The following is a 24,997-nucleotide window of genomic DNA, read 5'->3' as shown; positions in this document are numbered from 1 at the left end:
CTCCCTCAGAGTACGGAAGCATCCTGAAGATGCTGTCTACGGCCAACAAGAACCTGCGAGGCTGCTACTTGGAGGAAATGCAGCTGTCTCCACCGGGACAGCGGGAGGCCATCCTCAGCATGCAGATCCTTCACAGCGATCGCTCCCTGTCCGTGGGATTAAACGGAAGAGTCCTGAAGATCCCGCTGGAACGGTGTTCCACTTACAAGACCGAACGGTAAGAAGGCGTGAAATTCACAATACAGAAATGCAGCTGGCCATGCTTGAGATTTCAAATGGGACCGCCATCTTCTCTACCGTACCCACGGCTATGCATGCACTCTGCTCTGATCGCTGTTTGGTGTTGGGTCATTCGTAGCTGTCTGACTAAACCCTCGACTGACCCACCACACGGTGATGCTGTCCCAATCATATCCACACTCAGATGAACTTCGGGCCGAGATTTTGTCAATTCTGTGAACCTGTGAGGTAAGTAAGCGTCTACTGTATGAAGTTCTTATCGTGACCTGCTCTTCAAAGAAGAGATCCTGAGGGCAACGTTGGCCAAAGTCCTGGTAGCATCTCCTGCTTTTACTTGTAACAGATTAGCAGGAGTAACACGTCTGCTGCTCGTAAGATACAGGCTAACCAGTCAAACGCTCACTGCCAGCTTATGCTGCCTTCGTGTGCCCGGCAGCAAACGGGAGTCTCAGAGTGAACACCCCGTGACCGTGGAGCTACGAGGTGGGCAATTTGGATAAAACAGAGCTACCTTCATTCAACTAATTGAGCAGAGTTCAGCTGCAGACCTCCACCGCTCTTCTCTGACTAGCTGAGAAACACGGGATGGGGTGGCGTCAGACGGGGTGGGCTTCTGCCCAGTCGCTCATTTCTCATCTAGTCAGAGAAGAGCGGTGGAGGTCTGCCGCTGGACTCTACTGGCCAGTCTGAGAATCTCGGTTGCTTTCTTTACCCCGAATCGTCCGACTCACAGTGTCGAGTTCCGAGGGGAATTTCTGACTCCGAAGCTGACATTGGTGGTGAACTGGGGAGCTTCTCCAAACCAAAGCGAGGGGAGGAGCCCTGGCTGAACTCTAACCGTATTTACTGTCTGTCCAATAGCACGTGAGCACAGCTTAACACATGGTGCATTTTGACATTTGGCTCCGCCCACCTCAGTCCCCATCCTATTCCAGTTAGTGAGGGAAGTGCTGTGAAGGTCAGCAGCTGGACTGTGTTGGCTAGTCGGTCTCCACTCGATGAATCTCTGAAATGACCGACTTGCAGTTCCTGGGGTGCTCACATAGAATTTCCGACATCAAAACTCTGATTTACTGTACCATCAGTACGAAAGCACGTGAATGGAGTTTCGACACTTGAACGTTGTGCTCTGAGTGGAGGATTACTGAATACGAGAGGGGGTTGACGACTGACTCCGCCCACATCGGTCCCAACCTAATTTCTTGACCCACCAAGAACTACGCCTAATCCGACTCCTGAATATGGGAGGGGTCTGACAGCAGTCCCTGTCTGCGTGGGGGGTCCCACAGCCAGTGAGAGAAGAGCTGTGGAGGTCTGCTGCTGGACTCTACTGGCCAGTTGACCACAACTCTGAGAATCTCGGTAGCTTTCTTTACCCCGAATCGTCCAGCTCACAGTGTTGAGTTCTGATGGGATTCACGTGGAATTTCTGACTCCAAAGCTGATATTGGTGGTGAACTGGGGAGCTTCTCCAAACCAAAGTGAGGGGAGGAGCCCTGGCTGAACTCTAACCGTATTTACTGTCTGTCCAATAGCACGTGAGCACAGCTTAACACATGGTGCATGGGTGGGTGGGGTTTGACATTTGGCTCCGCCCACCTCAGTCCCCATCCTATTCCAGTTAGTGAGGGAAGTGCTGTGAAGGTCAGCAGCTGGACTCTGTTGGCTAGTTGGTCTCCACTCGATGAATCTCTGAAATGACCGACTTGCAGTTCCTAGGGTGCTCACATGGAATTTCCGACTTACCATCAGTATGATAGTACGTGAGCGGAGTTTCGACACTTGAACGTTGTGCTCTGAGTGGACAATTACTGAACACCAGAGGGGGTTGACATCTGACTCTGCCCACATCAGTCCCAACCTAATTTCTTGTCCCACCAAGAACTGCGCCTAATCCGACTACTGAATATGGGACAGGCCTGACAGCAGTCCCTGTCCATGTGTGGGGGTTCCCACCCCATCTTGCATCCCACGGCCAGTGAGAGAAGTGCTGTGGAGGTCTGCTGCTGGACCCTACTGGCCAGTTGACCACAACTCTTGAGTGTTCTCTGAATTGCTCAGCTTGTAGCACTGAGATCCTAGGAAGTTACCATGGAATTTCTGACTTCTCCCACAGCTATTGAGAGCTGAAGAGGTCTACCGCTGGACTCTACTGGCTAGTTGACCATCACATGTGCTCTGGGGGTCCCGTCCAGTATGCTGCCCCCAGCGCTGCTAACATGGACTCCCACTCCCTGTTGTTTCAGAAATTTTGCCTTTACAGAAACTCAAGAAATGATTGTGACAGGACAAAGAGCCCAGAGCTTCTGCAAGGGGATCCAGAAATGGATGGAGGGTCTCGCTTAGTCGTGCTGTGCGGAGTCAGCCGAGCGCACCAGAAGGTCGAGGCCGAGTGGCCACCTCCCCCCCCAACTCGGGGACATAATTGGAGCCTTGATGCGCCAGGCTGTGAGCCGCTGTAACGAGCTGGCGCTGTCCAGGTGCTGATTGATGCCGCCTTGTGCCTGGCGCTCCCCTGACAAATGGAGAAGTCTCCATTTCATCAGTCGTGACAGCCAGCCAAGGACTGACACTTCATCGCTCTTTAAGAAAGATCTGGAAGGACAGACGTGACAGACGCCGGTCAGGCTGGAGTGTCGAGGCTACACGGCGTGCCGCTGCGTGTGTCTCACTCGTGTGCCCGTCTGCCCGCTGGCTCTCACTCTACCTGCCTGTCTTCTGTTTAATTCACGGTAGCACTTTCTGTCATCGAGATGTGCCATGCAGCGGTGTAGACAAGTGGCACGCACACAGGAGGTGCCCTCCATGAATATTTTAGGGAGTTTTAAAAGAGCGTCTCTTGTCATACGGCTGTCCTAACAAGCCTGAACATGAATGTCAATTTGATCATTCCACACCCGAGGGATACAAAAAAAGAAAAAGCCACTCTGTGTCACAGGGTCACCTACATGCAGCACCTGGGAAACATCTACACGTCCTTTAATTTTCAACCCACATTTTGTAAGTGGGAATAAACCCAGTGCAACAGTGGGCACACTCACACATTCACCCATGTGGGGTCTCTTTAGAGACGTCCACAAAGACTGACCAGCACTAACCACTGCGTCACCATGCCACCCACCCTGAATACCAGTACCACAAAATACACCTGAGGAGGGCAGACGAGGAAGGCTCTGCACCAGGAGGGGCCGGTCAGTAGGAGATGATGTTCCACACCTGCTGGAAGTGGGCTTACAGGTCCAAGAGTGGACTAAATGACTGATGTGGTGCCCCCCTAAAGATACCAAACCCCTTTGAAGTGCTCACAAATACAACTCGACTGTTTGAAGCCGAATGTGAGTTTGTGTGTTTGTCTGGCATGTTGGCACACACCCGTCTCCAGCACATTTTGGACAAAGTCTCTATTTACACTGACATTTAGCAGCACCAGGTGACCCTTCTAGTGATTTTATATAGTGCCTTTCCACTGTCGACCACAGATCTTTACAGGTGCCGTATGTTGACTGTCACTGAAGTGACCCCCTTGGGGTCACACGGGGAGTTCGTGCTAGTCATTGGACATTCAGTTTTGTGATTTGTATATAGCGCCTTTTGTGCTTTAGAGGTACAGTAACATTGCACTGGCAGTTCAACGGACTCCCCGAGGGTCACACCAGGAGCCAGCTGAGCAAATCCCTTGCATAGCAAACCCCAGTTCAAGGTGCTCCGTAGGTGAAGGGGGTCCTGCAGGGTCCTAAGGCCTTGACAGTCCAGGACCTAAGCCACTTGGCCACCCGGCTCATCATTTTTTCATTATGGGGGTGCCTACCCTGCTTATGCCACTCTTGCTATTGATGCCAGGCTGAGCATATTTTTATATCAGCTGACTCAGGAAGGGCCAGTGGTCTCGGTGGTCTGCTTTCTTAAAGTTCTTTGTGATTTCATTTTCCACTGTTGGCAACTTCTTTTGGGCTTCTGTGGGTATTTCAGCTGATAACCGACAAAGGGAATCCCTAAGGGGGAACACTGAGAATTTAGGGCGCTATAAATAAATGAAATGGCGGTCAGTCGTGTCCGCAGCATGGCAGGGAGGCCCATCAGTGTGACATTACATGAAAAGCTGGGTGTCCAGACCAGCCTATTATGGACTTTGGCAGTCGTGTAAACTGTGACCCATCTTTGGTAAAGGTGGCACAGCAGAGCAGACCTGCCTCGCACCCACGCTGGACACGATTCAAGCTGTTGGTTTTCTTTGTGATTTGTATGTGAGTGTGGAAGAACTTCAATGTCAGACAATCGGCAAGAGGCCGTTTGGTTGGTTGGTCCTCCTTGTTGGGTTCACTTTCATGGCGCGGTGGTTTGTTTCCGATTCTCTCTGCCCTTGATGTGTGGAGGCGCCTCCTGACCGCCGTTATAAGTGCACTGCCCCTTAGTCTCCACTAGGTGTCCTCAACTGCGCAATTTGCTATTAATTGGATTCGGTTTTATTGAGATTTGTTGTCAGGTGAACTCGTTCTTGGGGACAAATATTCTTCACTTTCTATAATTGAAATGCTGCTGACTGGGATGCCATGCCAATTTTTTTTTTTTGCCCTCTAATTCCTTTTGTCTCTTTCTAGTATCTGCCTGGGAGCGAGAGATCCATACTGTGGCTGGGACAGCAAACAGAAGCGGTGCACCACCATCGAGGACAGCTCCAACATGAGCCAGTGGAGCCAGAACGTCACCGAGTGCCCAGTACGTACCCCTACACCAGCCTGTCCTTCAGTCCTCATCTGTGTGGCGGTCTTCTCCATGTACTGACCTTTACTTAGAAGTCTGTTCTGCTGACCACCCGATTTCTGTGGGGGTTTGAGGTTACACCATCCAAGAGGACACTCTGATGACCTATTGATGGACACTTCTGGATGACGGAGCTAACGCGGTAGTCCAACCCCAATCCCACCCCAGCCACGTTATGTGTCAGCAAGTAGGGCTCAGTGGGTTGAAATATGTGAGCAAACGGAAATTTGGAAGCCCCATCACATAATGCCAGCTGTGAAGAGCACCCGTCTGGGGGTCAGCGCCACAGAGTAGTGTGTCAGGTTCACCACTCAACATGGCCACCCAGCAGTCATGTGCCCTCCGTTTACTGGTGCCATTGGTGCCACTGTGTTGCTGTCATAGTCATGCTAGTGTGTCACTAGTGTCATCTGCTGCAGTGTTTATCTTGAAATGTGATGTCATTACAGTAATGGTTGTTTGACACACATGCGCCATCTGCTGGATTTGTCTAGTAACTGTAAACCTATTACAGTAACGCTAGCGGCTCACTAGTGCCATCTGCTTTGTTCACTTTGTAACTGCAATGTCAAAGGCGGAGTGGTGGCTCTGAGGCTAGCGATCTGCACTGGCAATCGGAAGGTTGCCGGTTCGAATCCCGTAAATGCCAACAGGGACTCTGCTCTGTTGGGCCCTTGAGCAAGGGAGCCCCTTAACCTGCAATTGCTGAGCGCTTTAAGTAGTGAGAAAAGCGCTATATAAATGCAAAGAATTATTCTTATTATTATTACAGTAATGGCTGTTTGACACACATGCGCCATCTGCTGGGTTTGTCTGCTAACTGCAGTCCTATTACAGTAACGCTAGTGTCTCACGAGCGCCACCTGCTGGATTCATCTGGTAACTTCAATGTTGTTGACACACTTGCACCATTTGCAGAGTTGGGCCTCAGGTGACATGGGTGGTTCAGTAGGTCTCATCAGAGAGGCTCATCAGTGACAACCCCCCCGTCTCCCCACTGTTTGTGAGCACTGAGACCCCTACAATGTTTAAAGTACATTTTATATAGCGAGCCACCATACGTCACTTAGTCATGATGATGATGGTGAGGGGTTAGGGCAGCTGGCTTACAGCTATGGGTCCAGAGCTCACAACTGCGTAGTGTATGCCCTTTGCCCACTTTTTGCAGGTCAGGTGAGTGACTGTAATTGACATCCCACCAGGGGTTGGCTCCTGCAGTTGGGATAGGCCCCTCTGGTCCACTGTGCTCAGAAAACAAATGAGGACAAGGAGGAGGAGGAGGAGGAGGATGATGATGTGCCTTTATGCTTTGTAAGCAGCAGCCCTCCTCCCTTGATGCCACGCTGTCACTCTCGTCCCCGTGTGTCATTCTGGGGCCGTTCTCACTCTACAGCTGTGTGCCTTTGTTTCCACAGGCCAAGAACCTGACCACCGATGGATCCTTTGGGCCGTGGTCATCATGGCAGCCTTGTGAGCACGGGGACGGAGACAGCAGCGGGGCCTGCCTGTGTCGGTCGAGGGCCTGTGACAGCCCAGTGCCACGCTGTGGGGGCCGAGCCTGTGAAGGAGCCACCATCGAAGTGGCAAACTGCTCAAGGTACATGCGGCCGTCGCTTTGTTGGATGAGTGGCATTGGTGTGGACTGGCCACCATGGGTGTTCCTGGTGTGTGTCTGTGGCATCTGAGGAAAGCACAAGTGAAGTAAAACTGGAGGAACGCCATCAGCTAAGGGTTCAAATGACTGTGCCGGGGAAGAGCGCGCTGTTGTTGTCAAAGATGAAGAATACGACTGGCAGGTGGCCTGATCCGCGCCTTTGTGCCCGGTTGATGTTTTCCCCCAGTGTGGCCTACTCACACTGGCTTGAACCCTTGCCTCCTGTCCAAGTGGCATCATCTTAGAATATTTTAAAGCATATAACCCCACAAAATAACTGCCAGCTGCATGCTCAAGGCTGCATTCACCCTTCTGGGTTTAATGGTTTGGCTGTTTCTTATTCCATCAGTCTTGAATGCCTTTGTCTTTATGTAGCGCCTTTCTGAGTCAGCACTGGAGAACGTATTGTCCATCAGGCCTGGAATGGTTAAGTGTGACGGCTTATTGGTGGATCCCCAGGTTTAAATGTGCGGCGTCATTAAGTGGGCATCAGGAGATGGCTCTAGAACAGGAGGTGCCTCACAGAACTGTGCCACCATGGAGCCTCACACTGCCCAGTGCCAGGTCTTAACCACCTTAGAATATCCCCACAGTGTGCCAGTCAGGCATTGGGCACTGGCTGCATTTCTCATGGGGCTTGAATTTACTCCCATTTACTCCCATTTATATAGCACCTTTCCCAGTCAGTACTGAACAATGTATTGGTCCACAATACATCAGAAGACATTCATACGGGAGACGGAATTTGTGAAAAGAGAAGAGCCGGAGACTGAGAGGACAAGCCGCGGTGGGCAACTCTCACTTTTAAAGCCCAGGTCAGAGGTGTGGCGTGCCAGTCTGTAGCAGGGCCCACTCACTCATGCGCACACACTCTCAGTCTCAAACCCACACAGACTCCAGAAGAACATGTGAACTCCACACAGATACGAATCGGGGGCTCTAGGACTCTGTAAGGCAGCAGCCCAGGCTCGGCTCCAAGGGGTCATTTGGTCCCCACAAGAGCCCCCCAATGCTGTTGGCTATACCGTTACTAGTTGGACTTTTGTCACACCATGCCCTCCCTGGTATTTCAGATGCCCCCCGTTACTACTTTGGTCTCGGGTTGGCTGCAGCTCCCCTAACCACTAGAGCGGTGCTTCCTGAACGGGACTTCAATTCCCTGCATGCCGCGCGAGCACTGAGTCACCTGACTGCTTCAGCCGCCCGCGCATTGGCCGCGGGGAGACGCTGTGAGGGCGCAAGATTTAAAAAGGCGCCAGTTTGGCGGATGTGAATGTCCGTTTTACGTTTGTGTGTCACCGGAGCGTCGTCTTGCCATCGAATTATCAGCAGACGTTGGACTGTAAGGTAGGACACGAGGAACGTTCTTCCAAAGGGCTTTCCACTTGGCTGTTTTTTTTTTAACATGGATTACCGTCAACTCCGTCAGGGTGTCGTCGTGGTGGTCTATTGAGGCAGCTCCTTACAAATGACTGTGTGTTTGCTTTGCTTCACCTGCAGGGGGCACTGTGCGAGTCGACGTAGCCTGGGTGGTGACCCGGCCGGCACATTTAAAATAACCTGATCAACGGTAAATCGACGTCGCCCCTCCGCCTGTCTCGGCAGTTGAACAGCCGGCGCAAAAGAGCAGGACGCGCGGTGAAGACCTGGCGAGTGGGCACGAAAGATGGGGGCCGCGCCGTCCACGCCAGCAGCCCAGCGACGCCCGTCCAGTTCCATTCTCGCTGCCCGCCTTTAGGCCTCGTTCTCCGTTATTGTTGCCGCGAAGTGTTGTCTGATTTTTTTTTTTTAAACTTCCTCGCCATTAAAATTCAACTTACCTTAAACGCTGAAAAATCAATTTTCTCTGCCGTGTCGCAGTTTTATCTTTGCATATTTGTCAGTGTCAGACATCCCTCAGCGGTGTGTCAGCGCTAGATACCAGGCTTGAAAGTCTGCCATCTGGGCAGCGTGTGCGCCGACGTGAAGCCTCGCAATCTTATTAACCGCCGCCGAAATCGGCTGACGCGCTGTGATAAAAAGTGCAAGGCGCCTTGCTGGGATTTTCATTTGGGTAATGAGGAGTGGGCAGAATGGAGATGTAAATGAGGCGGCAGGACCCAGGGGTCGAATGCAGTCGAGCGAACACGCAGATGACGCCCCAAAGTGGACCTTTTGTGTGGGCAGGAGACCCCTCCAGGCTTGGTGCCCGTCTTATGCTAACAGTAGCAATGGAGTGGAAGAGGAGCCAAAAAGGAGGACCGGACTACCTGACCAGCTATGGTGGGTCACAAGTTGGCAGATCTGGATACCCAGAGTAAGCTTGTGCTACAGGGCATTTGTTTCCAGATGTGTCCAATATCGGCCTTGGCGAGTGAATTGACTAACTTGGGGTCACCTGAGGTCCTACGATGTGCGATGCCAGTCCATAATCGAGCCCTGCCTATAGCAGGGTCCACTTTCAGAAGTGAGCGCATGTCATGTGGGTTACCTGAGACCTTACGGTATATCTGAATGTCCTCCTATGGCGCGGTGTGTTGAGCAGGTCGGGTGATGCCACTTTACTATGGTGAGTGGACCAGGATGAACCCTCCAGAGGACCCTGTGGGGAATGGGGGAGTGCTATTAAAATAAAGAGTTTGAATTCTTAGTCTTCATATGAAATGTGGCGATTTACTTCATGAGTAGAAGCACATAATAAACCAGAATAGATCTGTCAGATATTTGAAACATTCAAGTCTGTGCTTCCATTAAATGTTTAAAGTCTAAATATTCTCAGTTGTAATAGAAAGCTGTCACTTTTCACACTATGATGGGGGTCCGCAGACGACTAGACAGCTAGTAAAGAATCATAAATCACAAATCGCATCCCGTTTGTAATCTGTGACCTTGAAATAATCTGAATCGCTACGCCACGTGCCTCTGTTTGAAACTGGACGATTTAAACTATCGGGAGTGGCTCTTGGGGGAGGAGGAGGAGGACCCCCCAGTAAAGAATCCCATAACATAAATATGATGACAGTCATGACCAGCAACCTCGAAATACCATAAAGTGACCCTCCACCTGCTGATATTAGCGGTCACCATTCTTTCAAAGTTTTGTGAAAATGAGAAACTTTGACCCCCTCGTATCCCACTTCAGGTCCTTCTGGTCACTTTTGCTGAAGACCCCCTAATTTACTTTTTACCATAAAAGTGTAATCTTCTGCACAAAACACGGTCCAACAATGGCCTCACATTTCATTTTTCCTTCTGGTGTGGAGGGACAGAAATAGGAAGCGACCCCAAAAAAAACGTCGTCAAGACATCAAGACGAGTGGAACGGTGGGTCCTACGGGTGGGTGTTCTTGTGCCGATGAGTCAGGTGGTGCAAGACAAAAATAAATAAATAAACCTGAAGTGATTTTGAGGGGTTCAGGAGGAATTCTGATAAACCCCCAAAAAAACAAACCGGGGGTCCTGCAGCCCCCTCACTGGCATTCCCCGAAGGAGCTCCCTTGTGCAGGTGCCCCCCAGGGACGCTCTGGGCAGGTTCTTTAAGGCTGATTTCACGTCACTTGATTGGCCGATTCAGATTTTTTTTTTCTCTCCCCCTTTATCCCTTTAAAGTCTTTTTGCACCAAGCGCCTGCATAACCAGATGTGCAGAAGTCTTACAGTACGTCTTCTCTCAAAGTGTATTTTTATAACTAAACTACAGACCGCGGTGTTAACTGTTTATTTTTTACTAACAAAATTAAATTCTGTAGGCGCATTGCTCAGTGACCATAAAATACTAAAATGCAATTTCCTTAAAATGCATAATAATAAAATAGGTACAAAAATATTTAGCATCTCATAATTACAAGCTGTCATCTTGTTTCATTTTTGTGTGTAACATACCTGTCTGAGACGAGGCTTATTAAAATATATAAGAGGCCTTCATCTCCATAACAGCAACAAAAAAATATATATATACAGTATATATATGCACAATACACTCGGACAATCGATTAATTGGCATTGGCAGTCAAACGCTGCTTAAATGTAAATCCACTACCTGTGCTTAAGGCTTTTAATCCTTTCCGCTCATTAATTGGCGTAGACCCCCCGACACAGATGGGCAGCACACGTGTTCATTTACAGCTGGGGGTGCTCTGCTCCGCTCTCTTTGTCCTTCCCCTCCTCTACCTCCCCAAAATGGCGTGAGGCGACTCCTTGTATTCCACTCCTGGGAGGGCTTCAGATGGCTCATCAGTGTTACCTGGAGGTCCACTGTAGGGCTCTGCCACTCCCCACAACAGGGCTGCACCAAACTCCAAGTCCCAGCATGCCCTGCTGGAATCCGAGCTGCTCAGGAGGGCTGCCCTCGTAGATGCCCTCTCCCCTGGTCCTTCCATCCAGCTGGCGCTCCGGCCGGGTAATGTCCGAGGTCACTCATCACATTGCACTACAGCTTTTTTTAACTGTTAAAGTGTACATCTCATTCTATATAAAATCCAATGAATGTTCGACTGTCTGCTTTTCACGAGAGATCTACTTAATGGATTTAGATCGTTTTTTTTTTTTCTTTTCTAGAATTTGCTTGAACATTCCGGTTGAATTTGCGACTTCTCTCATTGTGTTAAGAATCATAGTTTGCTTGCGGCAGCGATTAATAAGCGCTAATCAGAGGCCTGCATGGAGCGTGATGTCAGGAGTGGGGAGCCGAGCAGCCGGACAGGGACCTCCTCGCTCACATGCCAGCCCCTGTTAAAATCACTGTACCCCTGGCCACGTATTTGAGCGTACCTTTCCCCCGCTTAGCTAGTGATACCCGTTTGTTTAAAGTTTGTCCTGTTCCACTACTATGCGGGCAGAGCCGTGAGGGACAGCTAGTTTATTATATTTCTACAGGTGTGTCTGTTTGGTTTTTCCTTCGGTGTATCAACCAGACCTTCCTAATTCTTGAGGTGTAATTCTAAACATGGATTACCATTTTAATGCTGCAATACGTACAGTATATACTGTGTGGCACATGGCAGCAAATGATCTTCAACACAAAAGTTTAAAAAAGCCACAAACGTGTCCGATGTTCCTGATTTGTTTATCAAGAAGACACGAGAGTAACAGGTAAAAAAGTAAAAGACATTTGGCTGTTAAGCTAACAAGACGACTGTTCACTAAGCAGCACTTTCAAATTCCTCTTTATCTTTTTCAAGCTTGCGGTCCAAATCCATTTTAATGAATTAATTGATTTTATTTTATTTTATTATCCATCTTAATTAAAGCACAAAGTTAAAAGGTCTGAATTCCTTGTTTAACTGCACATGGTGACTTCTCCGATTTCCTTTTCTCTGCTTATTCCTCCACTTTTTTTTTTAACGTAAATGTGAATATTCCAGTTGTCTTCTCTCTTATGAGACAAAGACGCACGCTGGCTCAAGTACCGTAATACCTCGCTTAAAGGAGCCCCGCAGTGAAATTACCGTAAAGTCTAGAAGAGCAGGGGCTGGAAAGGTCCAATGGAGTCTTTTTTAGATTTCAATCACCAGCCGATTGATTGGAGCTTCTCTAGTGCCCCCTACAGGGTGGGTGCTGGTGTTGTGGTGGTCTCAGCTGGGATTGGCTCGGTCAGTTGTGATCGCGGAGTCTTGTATGCTGATGGACCGACTGATCCTGAACGTGCACACTGGCGCCATCCACAGGATGTTTGCACCTGTTAATGTTTTCTGGACCAGCAGCTAGAGGATGTGGAGGGCAGTTTGCTTTGCTCTTCCTTTTCTTATGTCATTGTGCACTGGTGCAGATTTGTGATACAGCAGACACTTGGTGATGTTCCTCTTGTGAGAGGGTCTCGTTTCTGGGTATGTGCACGCTGGCTGGAATTCTCCTGTTTTTACAGTGGCCACAGTGCGCCGGGTGCCATTTGTATTTTAATGGTGCCATGTATTTATTTTTTTTCTTGTTCTTCAGGAATGGCGGCTGGACCCCCTGGTCATCATGGGCCCAGTGCAGCACTACATGTGGCATTGGCTTTCAGGTCCGTCAACGAAGCTGCAATAACCCCTCACCAAGGCATGGGGGCAGAGTGTGTGTGGGACAAGGTCGAGAGGAAAGGTAAGACCCCTTCTGATTGTCCAGTCCGACTTTACATTGAAGTCACCCCAACTAAAGTTCATCAGTTCCACTGTGGAAAGTCACATCTGACTTTGTGCCCAGTTGATTTAAGCCGCTGTCCTCCTCACGGGCTCGGCAGACTGTCTTAACTTGGGCCTAAACCCTGTGAGCCGTCTTGGCATAATCATGCCTGGCAACGTAGCCTGCTGTACTGTACATGCTGGCACATTCCTCCAGACTCTAATGGCATCAATAGGATCCTCAGCCTGGAATAAAAATGCTGAAGGGTACCTGAATATCAATATGGCTGATTGAGTTCTTTGGTGCCAAAACACAAGAGGGGCAATGAACAAAGGACCAAACTGATGGGCACAGTGCCCTCTTGCTGTCTCTGCCTACCTCAGTCTCCCACTCTAGCAGTACCACACAGCACTTCCAGCCATCTACCAAAACCCTCATTTCCTGCCTCAGGCTCCTTCATGCCACTGAGCTTCTGCCCAAGTTACTTCTCAACTCTGATACACACGTTATACCCTGACCCATGGGTACTTCTCTGGTACTCAGTGTCCCTTGAGTGGCTGCTGCTGCCGCCACCAAAGGTGTCAACCCCTCCAGAGCAGAAGGATACCACACATCTCTGCTGCCATCTGATGGTCTGGTGCTCATCTAGGATTTATGCTGGTGCCCCACTCACAGTAACAGACATACTGCCACATGGTGACAAATAGATGTGGCCAAATTTAGTTTTTACATCCCCTCTTGCCACTTTTTGGTGCCACTTAAACGCCAGTTTCACACTCTTCCATGTTTTAACACTTTGAAGAACATAAAATAACAGTCTGCATCTAGTTGGGTGAACTACTGGCAAATCCCAGCTGGCATGCTACTCACCCACGTACATGGGGGTCTTGCACTCCCTCAAGGTGACTTATAGAGCCACACAGTGTAAAATCATTGTGCTGTAGATTTGTAAAGCCACACCTCTTTATAATACTGTTTTATAGTCCTGCCCGGCTCCAAAAACCACACCCATTTGCTGGCTCCACCCACTAGTATTAATGCAGCACTCATTTGTCATAACACACCTCTCGAAGTCCAGCCCCTTAAATAGCCACACCCATTTGTGATTATGTAAACATGCCCAGTGGCCAGTTATGATGATGATACTGTATAGCCACACCCACTTCAAAAACCCCTTTCATGTGCAGTAAAATGCCCCCCCCCCACCCCCCCAAGTCGAGTGCTGTGTACTGTGATCCACTCCTCATGTCCTGTGACACCTAGAATGGTGTCTTGTTACGTGAGACGGTGCTTTGGTCTTGACTGGGGCACAGACTTGGAGATCAGTAGAGGTGGACATTAATTGAAGGACCACAGTGTGGTCTTAAAGGGTAGACGTGTTCAGAATGTCTCGGGGTCTCGGCCGTGTTCCTAAATGTCTCGATTCTGTAATTTTCAGGTTTTGCAATGAGAACAGCCCGTGTCCACTTCCTATATTCTGGTCTACGTGGGGCTCGTGGACCAAATGCAGCACTGAGTGTGGTGGAGGAATCCATTCGAGGGTGCGCAGCTGTGAGAATGGCAACAGCTGTCCAGGCTGTCCTGTGGTACGTAGACCTGGCATGGAGCCCTTTAAAGACCTGCCACGAGGAGGAGTTGGTGTAAACGATTTGTTTGTCACCGTAATCATGTTGGGCACCTGCTGATTCACCCGGGTGTCACCTACAGCCAGTCTTTCTTTACCTGGCAGGAGTACAAAGCGTGCAACCTGGAGTCCTGTCCGGAGGTGAGACGCAACACGCCCTGGACGCCGTGGATGCCGGTGAATATCACTCAGGGAGGTGCCCGCCAAGAGCAAAGGATCCGCTACACCTGCAGAGCTCAACTTGCAGACCCCCATGAGCTGCAGTTTGGTAAACGCAAGGTGGAGACCCGCCTGTGCCCAAGTGACGGCTCCACTGCCTGTGAGACTGACAGTAAGTTGAAATGGGAGGACGTCGCCTCTTTGTATTAAAGACTATGAGTTGGCATTTCTTCAGCCATTATTCTGTTTATATGGCATTTTGCACATTTGCCAAACCACATGGCGCACTGCCATAGTGATAAATCAGATTGTGAACGTTAGTTTCTTCCCACAGTACCCTTAAGATTACACAGTTGGGGCGGAGTGGTGGCTCTGAGGCTAAGGATCTGCGCTGGTATCCAGAAGGTTGCCAGTTCGAATCCCCGTCACTGCCAAAAGAGATCCTACTCTGCTGCGCCCTTGAGCAAGGCCCTTAACCTGTAATTGCTCCAGGGGCGCTGTACAATAGCTGACCCTGCGCTCTGACCCCAAGGGGTATGCGAAAACTAACAAATTCCTAATACAAGAAATTGTGTAAGGCGAAATAAAGAACAAAAAAAACTGAGAGATGGACAGATGGCACAGCAGAGTAGCGATTGGTTAAATCACAGGCCCACTTATATGGCGCCCTGTACAAGCAGGATCTCTGCATTGCAAAAATTCCAGAACATTCTCGGAGAAGAACATTTGAAATTCCAATGTACAGCGCTGCCTGCTAAATACGCACACAAAACACGTGCAGGGTGCTGCTGCTGAGTCACGGCGGGCCCACGCCCAGCCAGCCCTCGTTTCACTTTGTGCTCACAATCGTCTTTATATGTCTTATATACATCCATGAGTGGTCCGGGAGCCATACTGTATACTGTGGGCCAGACTGGAGCGGACTGGTCCTGTGATTGAATGAGCAGACTTAACACCAGGTGTGTGTGTGTGTGTGTGTGTGTGTGCGTGTCATACTGAGACCCAGGTTAACGAGAACAGCGCCACCTACCTTGTCAGAACTGACATTGCCAACTCCCCATGGGTTCACATTTCTGATTGGAGAGGTCGCCTTCACAGTGTGCCGCAGACGGACCCGGGACCCCCAAAGACCACCATGCAGGGTTAGCGGTAGTAGAGCACTTGTCTTAGACGGCTTGATCAAATTCACAAATGGACTTCTTGAAGGTAAGAATTATTAGAAACATGAAGTGACTGTCAAGTGTTCTTTCAGTTGGCTTCTTCACTTGGAGCCCAGGGTGGGAGAGACCGCTAAACCAATCAACGCTCGAGTCCGTTTGCTTTTTCTCTCCATTTTTTTTTTTTTTTTTTGCTTGGACAGAAGCCTTTTCTGGTTTTCACCTTTTTAAAAAGTCATTTCACTTTGTCTCATGCAGCCCTTGTTGACGATTTGTTAAAAAGCAGCAAGCCAGCACCGCGCACAGCGAATGGCGGATGGTCGTCGTGGTCTGCGTGGTCGTCCTGCTCTCAGGAGTGCGAGACTGGATACAGAACCAGGAAGAGGACCTGCACGAACCCAGAACCGAAAAACGGGGGTCTGCCATGCATCGGCTCAGCGGTCGAGTATCAGGACTGCAACAGCCAGCCTTGTCCCGGTAAGACGCCACCATCGGACTGCAAGTGCGAAAGCCCCTTAAGATGGGGCCTAGAAATGACATTGGAGGTACAGCCTGTCGCCTAAAGGTCCCTTCTGGTTGTGTAATTCATTTGACTGGAGCCCGTTGGGATGAATGAATGAAAGTCTTTGCCGTGGAGACACAGGGCCGAGTTTAACTAAAGGGAACGTTAACTACACAGAATTTACGAGTCTTGCTCTTGACAATCCGCTCACGTGATGAGGCAGGGCTCAGGGCTGACCTGGGGACTTTGGGTTTTTCACGCTTTGGCCACTAGGAGGCCTCCCTGCCTCTTACAAATTGACTGCATACACGCAGTGAGCCTTCAAGCTTATATAGCGCCTTTCACTTCCCACAGGCACACTAAGGGTCCAGTACAATATTTATAGCACGTGAGCCCTGGACAGTGATGTGAACTACTTGGTCACTGAGGAACTGAGAGTGCAGCCATGTTTATGGGGTCCTTACTGCCACTTGTAAAGTACCATGATTAGTGAGAGAGATATGAAAGGCGCTATACGGTTGGCTTTTAGGTTTCATGTGATTTCTCTGCCCTGGCGATCACCATTTGAAGATAATTTAGCAGAACAGTGTTTATCCATCCCCCTATCTTCTGACCTGCTTATCCCATTCAGGGTGGCTGTCTGCACAGCGCTAGGTGCCAGTCCATCACAGGGCCCACTCTTGCCAATGCCCTCACTCACACAGGGCCAATTCAGAATCGGAGTTACCCAGAGACACGGGGACGACACAAACCTCAGACAGGCCAGCAGCACTAACCACAGCACCACCATATATCCCACAATATTTTGTTTGTTTGAACTGGCACCCCACCTGGCATTGTTGGGATTGGCCAACACTGTCCTGACGGCCTGAAATGGAAGAACAGTCGAAGACCAGGATGGTGGATAGATCTGCTTATCGACGTTTTATGAAATGAATCCCTCAGGATAAAAGCCTGTTTTTGTTGTTTTTGGATGATCCTGGTGAGCCCCACGTAAGGTGGGCTTAAGTATGGAGTGGGCAGGGGGCCCGAGGCTTCTAACCTGCATCCTATGGATTCTAATTGTCTGCTTGTCCTTTACTGTATGTCTGTCTTAGTGAAAGGGGCCTGGTCCTGTTGGTCATCCTGGTCCCAGTGCTCGGTCACTTGTGGTGGAGGACACTATCAGCGAACCCGCACCTGTACTAACCCTGCGCCAGCCAATGGAGGTGACATCTGCATTGGTCTGCACACTGAGGAGGCGCTCTGCAGCACCCACCCGTGTGAAGGTAAGCTGGTCACATACAGGTGGTCCTCACTCCAACTTGTTGTCTGCTCTCACTTTGTGGTCACTTACTTGCTTTTGTGGACTGAGCCACCAGACGATTGACGTCAGCCCACCACAAGTCTTGGTCACTTACTATGGAGCCTTGAGCCCAGCCAGGTGGAACGGTGGGCCTTTTTATTTTGGACAGCTGTCTGGGGGTATCAGTCGCTGAGTGGGCCTTTTAAGTATTAATTGATGATTAGTTATCTGCATAGGGCAAAGAGTGGGCATGCAAGGGTGACTTGGCGCTCCTGACGGCTAGCCAGACTCCTGAATGCCATCAGTTAGACTGGCAGTTCTAGAAAATCAGGGCATTCTACTCATTTAGAAACTTAAATCGCCACCCCTCCCTGGGCACATGTCAGTCTGCCACCTCTGTTCTTTGATGCCTTGCTGTGCCACCTGCTGCAAGCGTATTTTACCCTGTCCATTCAGTTGGCTCACCGAGTGACAGCGCCATCTAGCGGCCTCTGGGCACATTGAATAAGCTGGTGGTAATGCATCCGAGGGGCAGATGGCTTACAGTGCCAGTCTCAGACTTGGTGTCCATGTGACTGCCAATTTTACCCTTTTGATGTGTAGTACTGTAAAAGGGCAGAGTGCCAGGGTATCTCCTTGTGCCTGATAACTTCCTAGTTGATCCACATGTCAATGGCTGAGCTCAGGTTTTTGTCCAGGTTTGGTGATACTGTGACCCATGTGACAATACGTGCCACTGACGCACACAGAGAGGCTATGCCCTTGAAAAGGCCACAGACCGCTGTTCACTTGCTATGCCAACATTGTGCCCTGTGGACTGATACCAAAGCTGCAGTTTGCATTTTGGGGTCCCTCCACCTGCCATACAGAACACCCGAAGGCTCCCTGTCCTGACCGTTCATACAGCAGCGTTTAATCGAATCCGATGGCCAACGGCCTGCAAGCGTTTTGGCTAACGTGCCAGTTCATCCTCGCTGGCCCAATCGTTACTAATGAATGACCCTGTGGTCACCGTCCCCCTGCCCCTTTATTGACCGTCTCGTTTACTGTGCAGATGTGCGACTCGGTGCTCCCCCCGCCGTCTCATGAGCTCAACTGTCCTTTGGCTTTTCTTCCAGGTGGCTGGTCAGACTGGTCAGAGTGGAGTTTGTGTAACGAAGAAGGCCTGCAGTTTCGGAGCCGTTACTGTGAGGTTCACGACCCCGAGGCCACGCCGTGTGTTGGCAACAGCACTCAGCACAGGGAGTGTTTGTACAACGAGATACCGGGTGAGTCCTGGGGAGAAAAGGCTATCGAGGAGGAGGTCATTGGCCTCATTTTGGGACGTTTACTACATCGTCATGTCTGGTGTTATTAATGTTGAGAGTTTCATGCCGAATTGTGACGCTTGCTCTACTTTTGGTGGTTGGCACTTCTTGACTTCCTGCCTCTGTCCATGGCTTTTTATGATTGGTTCTCTTTTTTTTTTTCAACCCCCCCCCCCCCCCCCCGACCCCCCAATACAACAAATATTCTTTACTTACACTCAGTTTCTTTTTATTGTTCAGTTTCATCCTGCTCTCGTTTCACACCAGACTGAACTTGGGGTCTTCAGGTTTGACCTGAACACTTGCTATCACAGGATTGCCATCTTGCTCCTTGGCATCACTGAGACGGTGCCCTGATTTATCTGCTGTGATGTAAAGGATAGCCTGTCACTCACTAGCCCCACCCACCCTATAGTGCCAGGCTGCTGCTTTTCCACCTGCCAGTGAAGCCCAGGGTGCCAGCTGTACCACGGCTTTCTCATGAACCCCAATAATGAGAAGGGTGTGGAATGTGCTTTTTTAAACCCCCGTATTTTACACTTTGCTCATCCTCTTTTATGTTTGCATTGCAGTGATTCTGCCAGCATCGAGTTTTGAGAAGGATGTGCCCTGCGCAGGTAAGCCAGTCGGACATTCTGCTTGCTTAACTTGTGGCTTCTTTTATTTTCAGTCGCTGTGCCTGACAGAGTGCCAGTGTTATCTGTGCCCTCATGTCGTATGTGCAGCGGCACGGAGACAACCTCGGGAGTCGGGAGCTGAGCTGAGCTGCCTTAAGTCATTTGTGTTGTGCGTTTATGATGAGGGCCTTTGGAAATACCAAGTGGGCACCGCTCTGGGCCATGCCCACCCACTGAACCTGCTGATCCAGGGCAGGACCTCTCCAGGCAGCACTCCACTTGGACCTACTCACATATATATAATATACAGTATAGAATTTATTTTATTATATGTTTTACTTGAGTTCATTCTGAAATTCTCTTAAGTGATTACTGCAGTTTGGCAAAGTGCTAATCTGGACAATTAAACTGTTTTTTATTTTATTTACATTAATAATCAACAATTACATTAATAATACACAAATTAAAAAAAATAAAAAAATACTTTGTATACAGATTTAAATACGCCACTTACATCGAACAGCTGACAGACAGGCGGCTGTGGGGTCCTCCACATGCCCCCTCATAAGGGGGTCCTCCCTGCATGGCGTTGGCTCGTTCTCTGCGTGGGTTTCCTCCCCCGGTCCTGCAGGTCAGGTGGACTGGTGGCTCTAATCTGCCCATGTGTTTTGTCTTTGTGTGTCTGCTCTGCGATGGACTGGCGGCCTGGCCAGGGTTTGTTCCTGCCTTGTGCCCTATGCCAGACCTGGATCTGGATTAAGCAGGTTAGGAAACGAAACGACAAACATTAACAAATCGGTGCCCGCTGCCGCACGTTCCTGCTAACCGTGCTAACCTGCAGCGTGAGATGATCACGTTGAAGTCTGGCAGCTGAAGTTCCCCCCCGTGCACAAGTCCAGTCTGACGCTGCCAAGGCACACTGCGTGCCACGCGCCTTCCTTTCCTTTGTGTGTTACGAGGCACTTTAAAGTTGTAGCTTCTTATTTAAGACCCTCATTCTCTGTAGGGTCCGTCTGTCGATAACCGTACTACGAACATGTGATATGTAAAAGGAGGGTACGGACACTTTGTTGACCTGGCAGCCATTCTATCGTTAATTCCTACTTTCTGTCTCTGTTGGGTGAAGCAGGACTAAGGACACCACATTATGTTCAATTTGACTAAACTGGCATCTCACCAGGGTTGCTTTCCTCCTTTGCACCGATGTTGACAGAACAAGACGTGGGCCTGGGGTACGAGCATCTGGTGGACGAGTTGAAGTAAATCCTGACAGAACTTGAAATGTGCAGTCCATTTTATTTATTTAAGAAGTGCTGTCGGACCCTGTGCCAGCCGTCCTGGACTCTGCCGTTACCATGGCCCCGACTTTGTGAATCGCTTGACTTGCGTTTCTCTTTGTGTTGTTTCTGTTCTGCAGGTTTCACTCTCGTTCACCTGATTGCCACCGGAGTGTCATGCTTCCTTGGTGCCAGCCTCTTGACGTTCCTGATCTATGCCTACTGTCAGAAGTGCAGGAAGCAATCCCAGGAGTCTGCAGTGATACATCCGACGACGCCAAACCACCTGAACTACAAGGGGAATACGACGCCAAAGAACGAGAAGTACACACCGATGGAGTTCAAGGTAGGAGGCTCGTGACATGCAGCTCTCTAGGGGGTCACGGTGGGTTTATTTTGTGCCACTTGCGGTCTCCAATTGCTCGGCCGCTCTTCCACTTTGATTAGTTCATTCATAATCTGCCTGGTCTTTGCTCTCGCCCTCACGTCACTGGGCCTTGGCTCTGGTCTGGTGCTACTCCTTCAGATGGCCTGCCCTGGCATGCTGACTGTTTCCAAATGCCTCCTCTGAAAGTGCCCCCCTTGGGGTGTGATCAGAGGTTTACCCCACGTGATTTTCGGCAGTCACATTGGCACCATCACAGATCAGGAGGTCTGACCCACCCTCTCTAGCAGTCTGATGATCGCCAGAACAAAACAAGCCACAAGATCCTCAAAAACACGTAAAGACCTCAGTCAGGGTCAGGGTGGGCAAAGCCTGCCCGGGCAGCACCTGGGCACAGTGTTTAGTATGGAAGGGTACCACATATAGACGGACAGAGGTGATCAGAGGAGCCCCCATTAGTAACTGAATGGCACTGCATCCGCCGGTCAGTCTGTGCTGTCGCTCTTTGCCCATCATGCCCATTTGCTGACCCCCCCCTCTCCATTTCTTCTTTCCCTGCAGACCCTGAACAAGAACAATCTGCTCCCGGACGAGCGGAGTAACTTCTACCACGCGCCCCTGCAGCAGACCAACGTGTACACCACCACCTACTACCCCACCACGCTCAACAAGTACGACTACCGGCCCGAGTCGTCTCCCGGGAGGACCTACACGCACAGCTGAGACGCGGGGCGCTGCCGCTTGGGTTTTGCCGTTTCCCTTTCCACCCTTTTTGGTTTTTTGTTTTTGTTTTTTAACAAATTAATTTCTTCAAGGAGCCGCGTAGGCCGCTTGCTTATGGTTTTTATTTTTCTCAAATGGACTTCCTGCAGTCGGCTGAAGGCGCTAGTGTAGCAGAACGCCAGGACAGGCCCTGTGGCGGAGGGACCTTGGAGGTGGACTGCGGGCCTCCAGTGTGGCACTTTACCCGTCTGCCTGCGACCGCGGAGTCGGCACAACTGGATTTGCTTTCCTTTTTTTTTTTTTTACGTCGTTTGTTTCACGGAGAAGCTCGGCGGTCCGAGCAGGAGCACCGATGGCCGCACAGCCCACCCTGACTGGGCATTTTTTTAAATTGTTTTTTTATTTTTTGCATCTTTCAAACGGTAATCCACTAAAGAGAAAAGCCATCGTTCACGAGCGTTAACAAACGGACGACGACTAGCACTCACTATTAACCCTTTGTATGCCAGGATGGGACTCCAAACGTTTTCGGCCGTCTTCATTTTGATGACACGGACACATGGCAGGAGCAGGAGCCGGACGGTAACTCCGAGGTCGGCCCCTGGTTGGAGGTCTGAACGCTCTGGACACGCGTTGTGCTTCCAAGTCTTCCAGGAATGGGTGTTTCGGCACTGGGGGTCCCCACCTTGTTGTGTTTTTTTTTTTTTTTTTTTTTTTTCTTCTGTCCGGAGGTCCGTCTCCATTGTCACCTTCACAAATGGCGGTTTGTTGGGCTCTTTGACCTCCGGTACTCCTCACGGTATTGGACTGCAATGCCACACAGCCTCGGAACTCTTCCATCCCATGTGATTGTTCCTTTTTCTGTTTGTCACCTCGTGTCGTCCTGTAGTTGGACTGAGGGACGTGTCCGGGTGGCCCCAGTGGGGTCTCTGCGAAGCTTCACTGTGTGCGCTCAGTGTGCCCACCTGGACGTCTGTGTCAGAATACCTGGAACTGATGTTTGGTTTGTGTGGGCATTCCCCAGGTGTAATGCCGTTGAACCCTGAGCCATGTGTTCCCATCATGCACTGCTCTCTGCCGCCTGGTGTATGGCGGCCATGTAATTTGTATGTGTACAGATGCTTGGCTTTTTAGGGAATTTCTAACTTCGGCTCTCCTCCGGCCAGGCCCGTGGGGGTCCAGGAGGGGCCGCCGCCATAGACGCGCTCGTCTGCTGTGTAGCTAACGCTGTCACAAATGCCTTAGAGTTGTACAAAGCGCAGGTTATGTAAATACCGACCACAAAGACCGGGACTGGAGTTCACTAATACACGGGGCGGGCACAGGGCCGGGCGGCGAGGAATCGGCTGTTTGCCACCTGTGAGGCTTCAGCGAGGCCCGTCCTCCCAGTGGTCTCCAGCAGCTGACCAGCCGTAGGCCCCCTTTATTACCAGGAAATGGATGAGGAGTTGTAAAGTGTGAGAAGTCGTGTGGGTTTGTCTCCGATGTCTCTGACCCCCCAGTTTGAAATCTACGCTTCCAGGATTTCACTGTTGTCCGCACCGACCTCGTGCTGCGCCTTTAAATGAAGTTCGACTCGTCGTCCTCCTCACCTCTGTGGAGATTCCCACGGAGCTTCGCTCCCTTATTGACGTGGAGGGCCGCACTGCGGGACGGGGTACCTGACAACTGCAGGCTGGTCTCGACACCGAAGTCCACGTTTTAGCACCGACTCGCCACTCGTCTGTCCGTATTTACTTCTGAACGGTGAAATGGCCAAGAATCTCAACTCCTGGCCGTGTGCGGCACACGTGTGAAACGAGGCCGACCAGGAGGTCACCAGCCGATCGCCCGCCGTATTACTGAACTTCATGCTGAAGGCGTCTGTGTCCTCCTATGCAACTGACTTGGTGGTCCGAGAACTTTAGAATGTGATCTTCTAGACTGTAATCACTGCCTTTAGACACTGTGAATTTTTGGTACTTTCTATTTTTGTACATTGGAAAGAAGAATAAAAACAGAACTTTGATGCCAGCCAGGCGTGACGCTCCTGTGCTTCTGTAGTCACTTGTCACTCCCCACTGAGGCAGCCACCTGTCTCACAATGGATGCTTCTTGGTGGCTGAGGAGGTCACCTGTCACAAGGATCAAAGAGGCAGAGCTTGAGTGGCACTCTATGATGTGCCATGGGGTGGGAGGACTTTGTGAGATGCCACAAGGGTTAGAGAGAAGGGTGAAAAAAGGAGCCTGGCACAGAGACAGGAGTGCAGTGCCCACATTAAGATGGTGCTTACAAATGTGGAACCAGGATGGGGCCCCCAAACACAGTCCACCTTCTTCTTTTGGCTGCTCCCGTTAGGGGTCATCACAGCAGATCATCTTGTTCCATATTGTCCTGTCCTCATCATCTTGCTTTGTCACACCCATCACCTGCATGTCCTTCTCTTAGGCCTTCCTCTTCTCCTTTTCCCTGGCAGCTCTATAATTAGCACCCTTCTCCCAGTATACCCAGCATCTCTCCTCTCCACATGTCCAAACCAACACACTCTCACCTCTCTGACTTTGTGTCTTACCTGAGCTGACCCTCTAATGTCCTCATCCTGTCCATGCTCGTCACACGCAATGCAAATCTTAGCATCTTCAACTCTGCCACCTCCAGCTCTGTCTCTGTCTCCTGTGCCACCGTCTCCTGCCCATATGACATAGCTGGTCTCACTACTGTCTTGTAGACCTTCCCTTTCACTCTTGCTGACACCCGTCTGTCACCAATCACTCCTGACACTCTTCTCCACCCACTCCACCCTGCCTGCACTCTCTTCTTCACTTCTCCTCCACACTCTCCATTACTCTGTACTGTTGATCCCAAGTATTTAAACTCATCCACCTTCACCAACTCTACTCCCCTCATCCTCACCATTCCACTGACCTCCCTCTCATTCACACACATGTATTCTGTCTTGTTCTTACTGACCTTCATTCCTCTCCTCTCTAGAGCATATCTTCACCTCTCCAGGGTCTCCTCAGCCTGCTCACTACTCTCATTACAGATCACAATGTCATCAGCAAACATCACAGTCCACGTGGACTCCTGTCTAATCTCCTCTGTCAGCCTGTCCATCACCATTGACAATAAGAAAGGGCTCAGAGCCGATCCCTGATGTAATCCCACCTCCGTCACTCCCACCGCAGACCTCACCACTGTCACACTTCCCTCGTACATATCCTGTACAACTCTTACGTACTTCTCTGC

At 50.2% G+C, this 24,997-nt stretch overlaps 1 protein-coding gene across 2 annotated transcripts in view; it reads left to right on the top strand.

Moving 5' to 3' along the window:
• sema5ba (sema domain, seven thrombospondin repeats (type 1 and type 1-like), transmembrane domain (TM) and short cytoplasmic domain, (semaphorin) 5Ba) overlaps positions 1-23,781 on the top strand; it is a 157,331-nt gene extending 133,550 nt beyond the window's left edge. For both annotated transcript variants that reach the window (XM_028808077.2, XM_028808078.2), the window contains exons 11-22: positions 10-217; positions 4,839-4,956; positions 6,417-6,598; positions 12,568-12,711; positions 14,171-14,318; positions 14,462-14,687; positions 15,931-16,149; positions 17,272-17,442; positions 18,578-18,727; positions 19,339-19,383; positions 20,801-21,006; positions 21,607-23,781. In XM_028808077.2, the coding sequence (XP_028663910.1) occupies positions 10-217; positions 4,839-4,956; positions 6,417-6,598; positions 12,568-12,711; positions 14,171-14,318; positions 14,462-14,687; positions 15,931-16,149; positions 17,272-17,442; positions 18,578-18,727; positions 19,339-19,383; positions 20,801-21,006; positions 21,607-21,768 (1,979 nt within the window). In that variant the 3' untranslated portion in view covers positions 21,769-23,781. The remainder of the gene's footprint in view (positions 1-9; positions 218-4,838; positions 4,957-6,416; positions 6,599-12,567; positions 12,712-14,170; positions 14,319-14,461; positions 14,688-15,930; positions 16,150-17,271; positions 17,443-18,577; positions 18,728-19,338; positions 19,384-20,800; positions 21,007-21,606) is intronic.
• Positions 23,782-24,997: the final 1,216 nt, after the last annotated feature.

Source organism: Erpetoichthys calabaricus, chromosome 8, assembly GCF_900747795.2.
Source record: "Erpetoichthys calabaricus chromosome 8, fErpCal1.3, whole genome shotgun sequence".
NCBI lineage: Eukaryota > Metazoa > Chordata > Cladistia > Polypteriformes > Polypteridae > Erpetoichthys > Erpetoichthys calabaricus.
This window is presented reverse-complemented; position numbering and strand designations above follow the sequence as displayed.